We start from the raw sequence: 13,247 nt of genomic DNA on the forward strand, positions 1-13,247 counted from the left end.
CCACCCGACCTGCACGCCCACCTGCACCGCCAGCAGAGCTCACACACGCATCCCTGTCCCTCATTTTCCTCATGTAAATCTGGAAGTATTTTCAGCACTCTGGAGACAGTCTTTGAGCAGCCGTCTGCGGTCTTCCATGGTGTCCGCCTCCCTGAAATAAATTCCTTTTTTGTTTCCCCACCACTCCTCTCCCTGCCTTCGGAGTTTGACAGTGGAGCAGTGACCAGATCTGGTCTGTTTGGGGCCCGCGGAGCCAGGTGCTCTGCGCCTCTGCGGCACTGCGATCTTGGCCAAGTCATCCAATCGCTCTGGGACCCGCTTCCCTCATCTGTGAAATGGGGACACCACGCCTTCCTTCCTCACGTTTTGGGGAGAACCTAATGGTAGAACTAGTAAGGCTCTAGTAGTGCCACCTCTTTACCCGGCGAGCCACAGCCAGCCTCCACTCAGCACCTAGGGACCAGAGAAACCGGTGCAGGACAGGTAGGTCCCAGGGGAAGCAAAGAGCTCTGCTGGTGGGCCCAGTCCCCGCCCAGGCACCCGCCCCTAGGCCACGCCCCGCTCAGCACCTTGTCCCGCCCAATCCACCCGCCTCCAAGCCATCGCCACGCCCTGTCCCCGCCCCCACGCCCGGCTGTGCGCCGACGCCACGCCCTGCGCCAAGTCCCACCCGGAGCTGGCGGAGCCCATGGCGCCTACGACGGGCCGCTGGGTCCCGGTCCTGTGGCGGGCCTGCAACTGGCTCATGGCGGTGTTCTTCGCGCTGGCGGCTTTGGTGCAGGTCAGCGCCCCGGCCCCGGGAGGCGGGAGGCGGGCGGCTGGCGAGCGGCTCCGCGGGCTCTGCAGGACGCAGGACTAAGAGCTCCGCCCCCGGCCTGGTGCCTGGTGTAGACTAACGGGGCGGGCCGTGTACACCGAGGACGGAGATTGGGGGGTTACGCCCCGGGGCCCCCACCCAGTCCCCCCCGCCGAGAGGCAGGCATGTCCACGTGACAGCCTGACCCCTCTGCCATGCCACGTGCTGGGAGCCAGAGGAGCCTGGGATGGGGACCCAGCGTGGTTCCCGGCGAAGGCAAGAAGCAGAAAGAACCCGCTGTGGCGCCCGGACCCTCTCGGGTCTGCTCTGGGACCCCCTTCGTAGGAGCTGTCCTTGTTCCTTAAGCCCGGAGGCCCTTACTGTACTCCGGTCAGCCCGTGCGGTTGGTCGTGTGTGTGCTCAGCCAGAGCCCCCTCAACCGCTGCGACCTGCCAGACTAGGTCTTAGTCCCATTTTGTACCCTCGCTGCCTAGTGCAGCGTCTGGCACAAAACACATCACTGCGGTGGATCCCAGAGCAGGCCAAAGGGAGGGCAGGAGCACCACAGAATGACTGCTAATGCCGCATGTTTTGGCATTACAGGTCAATGATCCCGATGCAGAACTGTGGATGGTGAGTATAAGCTGCTTTCCAACGTTTCCAGGAAATGCCCAACGACACAAAACACGGTTTTCTGCATTTGTTCCGCCTCCCTGCCTTATGTACATAAAAACTTAGAAACCAGGTCATTTCCCTAAAGTATCAGGGGAGAGGAATCAGAGTGGTGGGTAAGGTAAGGAGTGTGAGCATTCAGAACTTTCCAGAGACATTAGGGGCCTTTCAGCAGTACTCCCTTTGAATAAAAATGGGCCAACCAAGGACACTTTTCTGAAGACACACAGTAGACCTCCCAAGGTCAACTGAGCCCTTCCTCATGAGTTTCTACCCAGAAACTCCAACAAACATTCGACCATAAAAATGGCAGGCTTAGGGTGTGCGGTTCTTGTAATTCAGTGAGTTATGTTTATAAAAAGTAATTAAGGCCCATAAAATCTACAGATTACACCTAACCAATGTTCTTGGTTGAGCTATTTGGAAAAGAGGGAGATCATTCCACACATTTTCTGAAATGTGTGGATTTTGTCTGGTTTCTTTCAAAACAGATACATAAGACTGTGCAGTATCACCAATGAGATGATTTTCGGCTTTGGGATAATATTGACTATACAGATTAGCAACAAATGAAAGCATTTGGATCTGTAATGTAAAGTTTTGGTCAGTGTTTTTAGTGCAGTAGAACTCATTGTGACATTGCTTCTTGTCCGGACTCACATGCCCTTGCACTGAATCAAATTGCCTATTCCTCAGCACTCTGGTCTATATCCTGAATTCCAAATATTATTTCACTGCAGACAAGTCTCCAATACCCAGCTTAATGTTGAATTTCCAACACTGACTTCTCGAACACGCCAAGGTCCTACAGCATCTTGCCCTCCTAAACTGCCACCTCCTCCTGACTCAGTCATTTCTGTCAACAGCAGAATCATCCCCAGGGTCATCCTCACTCCAGACCACAGGCATCTCTAACATCTCTCAGTTTCTTATCACCACCTTAGAGATCCTTTTAAAGAATAAAATGAAGAACAAAGCAATCCAGCAAAACCCAGTCTAGTTCTAGCTACTTATCTGTGAGTTTTGCGTGTATTTGACCTCCCACTCCATGCTCAGGTGTCACAGCACGAATAATAATAGACACTGTGTCCCACAGACATCCTCCCTCCTCGCCAGTTTAAACTCTGTCACCTCCCACATGGACTCCTGTAGTAGCTTCCTAATTCTTGGAGCTGCCTCTTTCCAGAATGGTCTTGGAAGCCCAATCTACCTATAATACTGTGTCTTGCCCCTAGAATTCCTATATGTCATATCCACACTTTGAAGTCTGTCTCAAATGCTCTGTCCCTCAAAAAAATCCCTCTACCTCTGTACCATAGGTTCCAACCATCCTTCCTTTGAACTTGTAATGCTAACACATTCTTCTGTGTATTCGATTTGGTTCTGCACACGCCAGCTCCTGGGAGAACAGGGAACACTTCTTCTTGGTGGTCCTCAGGCAACCTAACATTGAGCCTCCCTAGGACAGCCCTTCTGTATTGACTCTTGAATGAAAGCATGCACAGATGAGCCAGTAGAATGTAACGGGGCTTGGGAACTTGAGCCATGCCTGGCTCATTTTCATGTCCCCTACTTCCATCTTGCTCATGAAGGATGCCTGTATCAGGATGCATATGGGACCAAATAACAGAAAAATATGACTAGCATCAGGTTAGAACAGAGTATCTCACTTAACAAGAAGTCCAGAGACAGCTGCTTAATGCTGACGACATCATCAAAGACTTGGGCTTCCTGGGTTTCTTTTCTGCCACCTCCAGTGTGTGAGTGATATATCCCCTCATGTCTACAGAATGGCTGCTGCAGCTCCATACATCATGCCCAGACAAGAGCATCCCAAGTAGGAAGGAACAAGACAGGAGCAAAACAGTTTTTCCTCCTGAGCTTTCTCCCCTTTTATCAGGGAGGAAATGTTACCCAAAAAGCCCTTCAGACAGTGTGTGCATACCAATATGGTTTATGGTCTAGGACCCATCCTGCTTGGTCAGTGTCTGCATATTGGCTGTTAAAATGTTCTGAGTATCAGCCTTGCCCCTGTAAGACTTCTTACATTTCATGGCTGGAGCATGATCACCCCTAGCTGAAGACACTGGGAAAAAATATTGGCTTTTTCAGTTTTATAATGGCAGGTGGACAAAGGAGAGAGACATTAAGAATGAATGCCATGGCAGGGGTGCCTGCCTGCCTCCGTGGGTAGAGCCTGTGACTCTTGATCTCAGGGTGTGAGTCTGAGCCCCAGGTTGGGTGTAGAGATGACTTAATAAAGTCTTGGGATGCCTGGTGGCTTAGTCAGTTAAGCGTCTGCCTTAGGCCCCCACGTCATGAACGCAGGATCCTGGGATCGATCCCCCCATCAGGCTCCTTGCTCAGCAGGGAACCTGCTTGTCCCTTGTCCACACTGCCTGTCATTCCCCCTGCTTGTGCACACCTTCTCTCACACTTGCTCTCTCTCTCACAAATAAAATCTTAAAAATTAAAACAAAATCTTTACAAATAAAACAACAGCAAAACAAATGCCATTGTACTCAAGAACTATATAGTGAATGAAATATTGTAAAATGATACTCTGGGTTTAAAAAAAATACACCAACATAAAAATAAAAGATCATTATAAGTGGGTTCTACTGAGTTCATTATTGAGTATGCTGTGTATTATTTTACCTTATATACTAGAAACCATTATTTTCAGTCTCTTGGTCCTCAAAAAAAATTTATCTTATTTGAGATAGAGAAAAGCATTTAGGGATTAACATGGCACAACTCCCGTGAGAAACCACTGTTTAGTTCAAAGGGTTATTTTGTTCATGTGGTTATAACAAAAGATATAAGAAAGTCTCAGATCCCTTAATCTGTTAATGACAGATATCTGATACATTTGAGTACACACTTTTAAAAATCTCTGCCAAACCTTTCTTATAGAGAGCACAGTTAAATGTTGTATGGTGTGTGTGTAACTTCTCTCTCTCTCTCTTTCTCTCTCTCCCTCCTCTTTCTCAGTGGCTAGTCATGTAGGTTTTCATTAGGAGAAAACTACCCCCTTCCTGCTCCAGCTGTGGCCCTCAGAACAACCACAGCAGCGCCCCCTGGGAGCTTGTTAGAAAAGCAGAATTTGGGCCATACCCCAGACCTCTAGAATCAGATCTACATTTTGCGGGTATAGCTCAGTGGAAGAGCATTTGACTGCAGATCTACATTTTAACAAGGTTTCCAGGCGATTCATATACACACTGAACTTTGGGAAGCCCTTGTCTTACCCCTCAGTAGCATGAAGGCCTTCCTGTGAGAGATGACCAGACTTAGCAAATGTCAGTCCTGGCCCTCATTAGGGCTGGAGCAGGAAAGATGGATACAGTGTCTGTAATCCAGAAGCCCTCTCTCCCCGGGATCCAGACAGACATGTTGCTGGGGTGAAAACCAATCACTTAACGTGTGCAGCTCTGACAATTCCCAAATAAGGGAAGACATCAGATGTGCGTGTCACCGTGGATACAGTGAAACGGCTGCGTTTCTTGGAAACCCACCACGTCTCCTACTGTTTGCTCTCGACCCACAACACACTCGCCATAGCAGGTCTGGCTGGAGCCCATCTGCCAAGCATGAGGCTTGAAAATGGCCTCCACAGGGCCCGTCTTCCCAACTCCAAAACAGCTTGTTGGCAGTTCCAGAATGAAGAGCCCAATCTAGCCTAATGCAGACACTGTCGGTCAGTGAGTCTGGGGTCTCACCATCTTTCTGTGCTTCCTAGATCCCTCTGCACACCCCCCAGATCGGGCATACTTCTAACCCCTGTCATCTCCCTCTTCGCTAATAGGTGGTGTACATGATACCCGCGCTGCTGAGCCTGCTTGTGGGACTTAATCCTCTTGTCACGGGTATGGACCCTGGATTCTGCATGGACACCGAGCAAATCCGATTTCTGACAATAAGGACAGAGTCCCGGGAGAAAAACAGGGCCCTCCAGGTCTCCTCATTGCTGATACCAATAGGGACTAATTCTATATTTAGATCACCCTCACCCATCTTCAGGCAAACTTCACAAGGACCTGTCACACCAAGACAGCCTTTTTAGCAGCTCAGAACCCGAGATCACTTGTGCTGGAGTGGAGCAGGGGTTCTGCAGTGTAGCCCATGAGAGAGAAGGGCTCCAATCACCACACTGATCTCTCACGCAAGGGAAAATCAGCAGCAGAGCGCAGACCGTGTGTGTCTCTCTAGTCAGTGGCCATCAGGGTCCAGTACCACTCCCAGGGACTACCTTCTTATTCTGAATCCATTCAATACGTTCATATATGGCCTGCTACTTATTTAGGGAAGTGGTTTATAATGTCCATACAAATGTCTAGGTTTTTCATAGGTTCCTTTTGCTCTCCTAACCTCCCTCGTACTGTCATAGTATATACAGTGATTTACTGCATGCTTTTGCCTGTGTTTCCCCTGCGAGGCTGTAAGCCTCTTAAAAGGGGGTCCATGTCTAGCCCCTCTTTGCCCAAGCCTCGCTGAAATACAGCCAGGAAGATGGCAGGTACTTAATGCTTGTTGAACGTAAATGAACGGCTATAAGAGGCTTTATCACATATTTTCCTGCTCCTTGGAATAAATATATATATCTCCATCCATCCATCCATCCCAGGTGGGTATACAGGTTAAAAAAAAAATTTTTTTTGCTTAAAATAGCTGGTTTGTACTACCTACAGGCTGCCTACCTCAACACGGGGCGAAACATAGTGGCTTTGATTTTAACAGCCCTAGAAACTCTCAACAAACCTTAAGTTGGACAGTTTTATACCATAAAATGGTATCTTATAACCAAAAAAAGTACATTTTACATTGTGTGCTAATATTTTCTTGTTACTAGGGTCTGTCAGTCCTGACGGGTTACTCTCCGCTGTCAGGAAAAGAGCACCCTGGCCAGCGGGGCTGTCAGACTTCTCAGGGCCTTGTTAGAGGAAAGACCGGTGGTTCCCAGCTGGGTGGGGAAAACTCCTGTCCCCCGGATGCCCGGGCTTAGTTCGGGCTCCGTCAGTTGCAGGCAAGGAAAAAACTCAAACGGGCTGTGAGCTACAAAGGAGACGTACTGGGACACTTGAGGGAGAAAGTCAGCGGTGCCGGCTTCACACGCGGCTGGTGGCTCAGAACTTGAACTTCCCTGTACCTCGCAGCCCCGCCATGTGCCGCTCTGACTTCAGCCCCGGGCCCCTAGATGGTACCCCGGCAGCTCCAAGTTCACTTCTTTGCGACAATCCATCCAACAGAAGATAGAACCTGCTCCCTAGATGGCTAAGCAAAAGTCTCAGAACTGAGCTGTGGGCCCTGATTTGTCATCTGCTCATTCGGAGCCAGATCACACTTGCTACAGGAATGAAATGCATTGGCTGATCAAGCTAAGGTTCAAAGGTCTGGGACATGTGGCCTGGGTGTGTGGGAAGGGTGGATCCCCAAAGAAAATAAAAGGTAGTCGTCACAGAGAGAGGACACGTTGGGCAACCAAAACACTAAACGTTCACCTAGGTTTATTGCTACTGCTTTAACCTCTGTGATGTCCCTCAACACAAAACTTAAAGAAACCTAGCTTTTTTTTAAGGAGGCTCCACACCCAGCATAGGGCTTGAACTCATGACCCAGAGATCAAGAGTCACATGCTCTGCTGAGCCAGCCAGACACCACCCCAGCTTTTTCTGAAGGTTTACCTGAAAGCAGACTATGGCAGAACAGGTACAAAGAGATCATTTTTCTCTGGAATGTGATTCCAGGATTAACAGCTCCAGAATCTCTGTTTTTAGGCAATTTTATTTGGAAGAGTGTCTCCGCAATACACATATTCTTTTGTATCGCGTGGGCTGTCGGCTTGGCGGGCCACCTCTGGCTTCACTCCCAACAGAGCATCTTGCATGAGGAAGAAGGCAGGTGAGCTGTGACTTTTGCTCCTTGGAAGGGGTGGGGTAGAAGGGAGAAATCCATTCCTCTGTAACCCCTTATCCGCACCACGATGACTCAGCTCCCCCAACTACACCATGAGGAGCAGGGGAGGTATTACCTCCTTGATAAGCTGAAGAAGCAGGAAATGAACCAGGATTCACACCCAGCACAGTGTACCACGTTCCGCAACCACAGTCAGAGGCAGTCAGCACGCACGTTACATTACTGTCTGGCAGTTGACCTTGGCTCCCTTAACAATGAACGAGCAAGGACACCATACAGTAATACTCCGTCCAGTCTCATGAGGTGAAAGCTCTGTCAGCACTCTGATTTAGTTGTGGTTCCGTCCAAAATCTCTACAAGTGTGATCAGCCAAATCAGAGGTCAGTATGTTAAGTCCACCTCTGTCAGCCTTGCCCTGCTATGTCCCATGTCATCTCCTCCCTTTGTCAAGGCCATGTGTTTCTATTTCATCACCTCTTCCTTTGCTCCCTGCCATCTTTGACTCCCTGGCCTCACGCATAGCCCCTTGTCCTTCCTGCCCATCCTACTGCTAACACTGAGATCTAGAGACATGGAAGGTAATCAGCCCTGGTGAAGTGTTACTTTGTTACAGGCCCTAATCCTTGGGAAACTGGAGAGCAAATCAGGTTGGGTCTGCCCATGGGACCGTCAACCCAATGGGCTAAATTACCTCTACCACCTTGAGGCCCACAAGTTAAAATGGTACCAGGGCCAAATAGGACTTTTCTACTCTGTGTAAAAGGTGTGTGCTTTTAACATACACTCCTAGAAGCATAGACCCACCCCAAAATTATTAGCCTGACTCATCTTACAAATCATTCCTCTCCCCTAAGATGTGACCCCATCTTTTGCAGCAGGCATTCCATTATTTATGGATCTGAGCTCATCCTGACCAACAGAGAACACTCTAAAACAATGTAAAATTGATGCCTGATAAATCTGGGATAGTTTTCTTGGTTGTATTATACTCCTCCCAGTGACCTGAAATAAGTGATTTATTTGTGTTTTCATTTTGTTGGTTTTTTTGTTGTTGTTCACTTAGAAGTTGGGGGAAAAGGATGGCGTTCACATCTGTCTCATAAGATGAAACTTATTTTCATATAAGCCTTTAAAATATCTGAAAAAAAAGGTAATTTTTGAGTCATAGCCAGACTTGAGAATATTCTGTAGATACTGTGTATCTTGAGGGAAGTCTTCCAATAATCAGCAGAAGCTAGTGGTCATGGAGAGAATGGGAGGATAGGCATCTCACTCATAGCTACTTCAAAAATCTGAAATGTGTGCTATTTTACAGGGAGCTGTTTGGTCTGCTGATTATCACAGTATGGATGGGCCTGTGTCACAGTTCATCAAAGTAAGCTTTCAACTTATTAGCTAAAATCAGATGTCTTCAAGGTCGGTCAGATCAGACAGGCAAGTCAAAGATAGCCTAACTGGAGAATTATACCTAATATTTAAGGGAAGAATAATGCCAGCCTTTAACAAACACCTCCAGAGAACAGAAAAAGAAGAAACACTTTATAATTCATGTTATAAGAACAGAATAATCTTGATACCAAGACTTGACAGGAACATTTTAAAAGGGGGAGGGAAAGCAAAGAAATTATGAGGCAGTCTCACTTATGACTACAGATTGAAAAATCCTAAACAAAGCATTAGGGAATCAAATCCAGCAATATATAACCCAACCACCAAGTTGGGGTTTATTCTAGGAACACAGTTTAACATTCAAAAACCAACCGGTGTTTTCTACCATATTAACAGAAAATAATAAACTATCAGGAATAAACTAACAGGAAAAAATAAATTATCTTCTCAATCTATTCAGAAAGAGCATTTGGTAAGATTCATTATCTGTTCATAAGAGCTGTTAGCAGGTGTAGAAAGGAACTGAACCTGGGACATGGTGTCAGCACCAAAGCTTGAGACTCAGTGGTGAGCAGCTGAAAACTTTCCTTCTGAGATCAGGATCACGAAAGGGTTAGCCCCCACTGCCACTTCTGTTCAACAGTGCTCTAGCTAGGATCGTAGCCAGTCCAATAAGGCAAAAAAAAAAAAAAAGAAATAAGAGGCACAACAATGGGAAAAGAAACATGTTCATTATCCACGGCTGACATGATTGCATATGCCAAAAAATCAAACAGGGTCTAAAAAGTTACGGAGCGAGTGAATTTAGCACAATAGCCACACACCGGGTGAATATACCGAAACCAGCCGCATTTTTATCAACAAGTAACAAAAGGATAAAAACAAAAAGTTAACCAGAGATAATAACATCAAGAAATCAACTCCCTAGGAGTAAACTTAGCAATGGGTAAAATCTCTATAAATAAGACTGCAAGACATTGTGGGAGAAATTAAAGAAGATCTGAGTAAGTGAAAGGATAAACCTGTAAAAGGTTTAAAAATAAACCGGTAAAAGGATAAACTAATAAAAGACTAGACTCTAGGAACAGGTCCACACACAAGCAGACCCTTGACTCAGGACAGAGAAAACAGGGCAGGTATAGCAAAGAAAGGCAGACCTCCGAACACCGTGCTGGATCGATGGAAGCCCACACAGACGAACTTCCCTAGCTCACTTTCATAAACGTCAGTTCCAGGAACTCTAAAGTGAGACGCAGAATGGGAAGGCTTTTAGAGAAGATAACCCCAAATCTCCAAGACCTTGGGCAGGAAAAGCTTTCTTAAACATGAAACAGAAATCATTAGGAAAAGATCAATTTTAACATTGGCCAATCAATCAGTGACTTCAGTTCCTCAAAAGACATCATTATGCGAGTGGGAAAAGCTATTTACAACATATCCAAACAACAAAGATTTGCACTAAGAATGAAGATCTCCTGGGGGTGCCTGGGTGGCTCCGTCGATGGATTTTTATTGATAATAATTCCTGTGTGTCTTTATAGGAATCCGGTTGGTGGAAGAATTCAGTTAGCTACTGCCATGGTAATCGCTCTCCTCCCATTCATCTCTTGGATCTACATCTACATAAACAAGGAGATGAGGTCCTCCTGGCCAGTTCACTGCAAGACAGTAATTTAAATGAAGTCAAGAATTCTCCTCTTCAAATGAGTATTGTTAATCAATTGTTTATAGACATGGTTGTAAAGGACCAATTTCCTAGGAGTTTATTTCAGGTAATTTGAGTGAATATTAGAAGGGATTAAAAAAAAATTCCCAAGAACTTTTCAAGGATGCCTGTGACACAGCACGGGGATTGCATGGGACTGGGAAGAGACGGGGTCTGACATTCAGTCATGTCAGTATAGCAAAAAAGGCAGAACAAAGTTTCAGAAATAAAAATTCTAACTCAGCTTATCACTATCTAAATGACTTGGGCAAATATGGGAACCTCCTGGCGGATGTCTTTGTCTGTAAGACAGGATTAATGCCAGATCTCCTACTCACTTGTGCAGTTGCAAGGATTAAACTGGAGAATATGAGAGCACTCCCAAAATACCAAGTGCTTATAAGGGGCAACCACTGATTAAAACAGAGCAAAGCGGGGTTTAGGTGATAGGATAGACAGAGGTTCAAGAAAGGGCTATACCCCTGCACTGAACTCACTATATGGGACCAGCGCCATGCCACCAACTAAATGAGGATGTGAAATGAACGAGCGTGTCTTAGAAAGAAAGGAGGGGGTAGGTAGAATAAAGGAATTTGGGACCAAAAGGAAAGAGGGAATATAAACTACATTGTAAATGAAAAATAAGACCGAAATCTATACATTTTTTTTGAAATGAGTGCCAAAGGTAACCCGGGGGAGAAGACCATGTTGGAGCTGTACTCTCCAAAGTCGTAACCGGCAGGACCACAACCATGATGCACACACACACACACACACACACACACACACACACACAGAACATGGGAGTGTCACAGTGGTGCAGACTCCCACACAGAACATGGGAACATTACTATGGTGCTTACATATGACATGAGAACATTACGTGATAACATTTTGCACTGAGCACCTGAAATGTGGCCAGATTAAGGAAGTAAAATCTTCCTTTTTTCATTTTAATTTTAAAACATGTCAATTCAATTATTAGAAAACTTATAAATGTGTTTGGAACACTGAAGTGTGTTTGGAACTGGACATGCGAATCTACTTCTTTAACTGCAAGTTTTATAGCTCAGTATAGATCAAGTATTTCCAGTGAGAATGTAGTATCAGTGGATGGCTTATTAAGTATAAAATAGATCCTGCATTTTAACAACATTGTACAAAAAGAATGTAAAATATTCTGATGTTGATTATATGCTGAAATGGTATTTTCATATATTTGACTTTAATATATCATTAAAATTATTATGTTTCTATTTACTTTATAAAATGTGACTGCTTTTAAATTACTTCTGCGGCTCATGTCATATTTTTGTTGGACGGTGATTGTTTTACATCTGCTAGCATCCACATCTGGAGTCAAGATTCTATCCCATGAGATTTAGGAAATATTTCACTCAAAAACTATGACTACCAACCATATATCGGAAGAGTGGAAATAAATTAGGCCATTTGTCTATTTTTATAGCCTTTAATACGATATTAAGTATTCTATAAACATTTGCTAAAGGAGGTATGTATGGTTTTTATTTGTTTTACACAATGGCCACTGGACAGGCAAAGTTCTCTATTAAGGTTTAGATGAGGGAAAAGGAAAGAAAAATCTAGTGGATATTAAAGCAAGTAATGTGAAATTTATTTTAAGGGTCAGTCAAGTACAGATAAAAGACCCCGTGTTCCAGGGAACATTTAGCTTCCATGATACGGTTTGTACATCTACTTTAATGTAACTACTAAAATCACCCGTGAAAAAAAAACGGATTCACTTGCAAATTCTACTAGGATCTACCTATCCCCCAAGGAATGCGTGATTCTGTGCTTAAAAGACAGAAATGTTCCAATTTTAAAAAAAGGAAAAAGGGATGTTCAAAATATACTTTCATCTGCACCTCTGGAATCACACTATGAATTCTGTGATTCTATTCTACACAATCCCTTTGCTACGTCGCAAGCACTGCCTCCTGAAAGGGGTCTCTGTTGCACACATTGTTGCACACTCCAGCTCCCAACTGAATTCTGGTAACCTCGAGGTCTCTGTTATTTATCCACGCCTCTGCCTTGCCACCAGTCTCTCTTCTTCCCTCTGGCACTCCTCTCCGTCAGCCTCTCCTTATCGGCTGCTGGGCCTGCGACACAGATCTAATCACAGCTTCGCCCGCAGAAACGATGGCTCCTTGCTGTCTGACAAGCCCAGTCCTAACTGTGGGCTCATCATTCAAGGCTCTTTACCACACAGGCCTGCTTCTCGCCACAACCGCAGGCCCCTTTCCGTGATTCTTCAGAGGTAGCTGTCACCCCTAAATTCACATGCTCTTTAACCTCCGCTCACACTATTCTGCCCACCTGACGAAACCATTTTCCTCCTCCTTCAAGTCATGATCAATCCCGTTAAATTTAAACTCCCCCACCACCCCCTCCACATTCCAGGCCCTTCTTTACACATTTGGGATCTATGGATGGTAAGGTCAGTGACTGCAGGGAGCACGTGACAGTCGCCTCTCTGGTGGGCGGAATCACGACCCTCAAGGATATCCAGGCCCTGGTCCCCAGAACCAGGACCGTTACTTGCATCACAAAACAGACTTTACAGATACAATAAAGTTAAAGATCTTGAGATGAGGAGGTGAGCCTGGAGGTAATCACAACTGTTCTGATAAAACGCAGGCAGGTGGACACAGACGGAGGTTTAAAGAGGCTGCCTTGCTGGTCTGAAGATGGAGGAAAGGCCCTTGGGCCAGGAATGGAATGCAGGAAGCCGGAAGCAGATTC

At 45.8% G+C, this 13,247-nt stretch overlaps 1 protein-coding gene across 1 annotated transcript; it reads left to right on the forward strand.

The window, feature by feature from the left end:
* Window positions 1-649: 649 nt before the first annotated feature.
* TMEM220 (transmembrane protein 220) lies at window positions 650-11,114 on the forward strand. Its single transcript, XM_047707100.1, has 6 exons — window positions 650-781; window positions 1,400-1,429; window positions 5,277-5,337; window positions 7,246-7,369; window positions 8,700-8,759; window positions 10,315-11,114. Exons 1-6 carry the CDS (start codon window positions 689-691, stop codon window positions 10,448-10,450), a joined length of 504 nt encoding a protein of 167 aa, XP_047563056.1. The 5' UTR covers window positions 650-688; the 3' UTR covers window positions 10,451-11,114.
* The last annotated feature ends 2,133 nt before the right edge of the window (window positions 11,115-13,247 follow it).

Source organism: Lutra lutra, chromosome 16 (assembly GCF_902655055.1).
Source record: "Lutra lutra chromosome 16, mLutLut1.2, whole genome shotgun sequence".
NCBI lineage: Eukaryota > Metazoa > Chordata > Mammalia > Carnivora > Mustelidae > Lutra > Lutra lutra.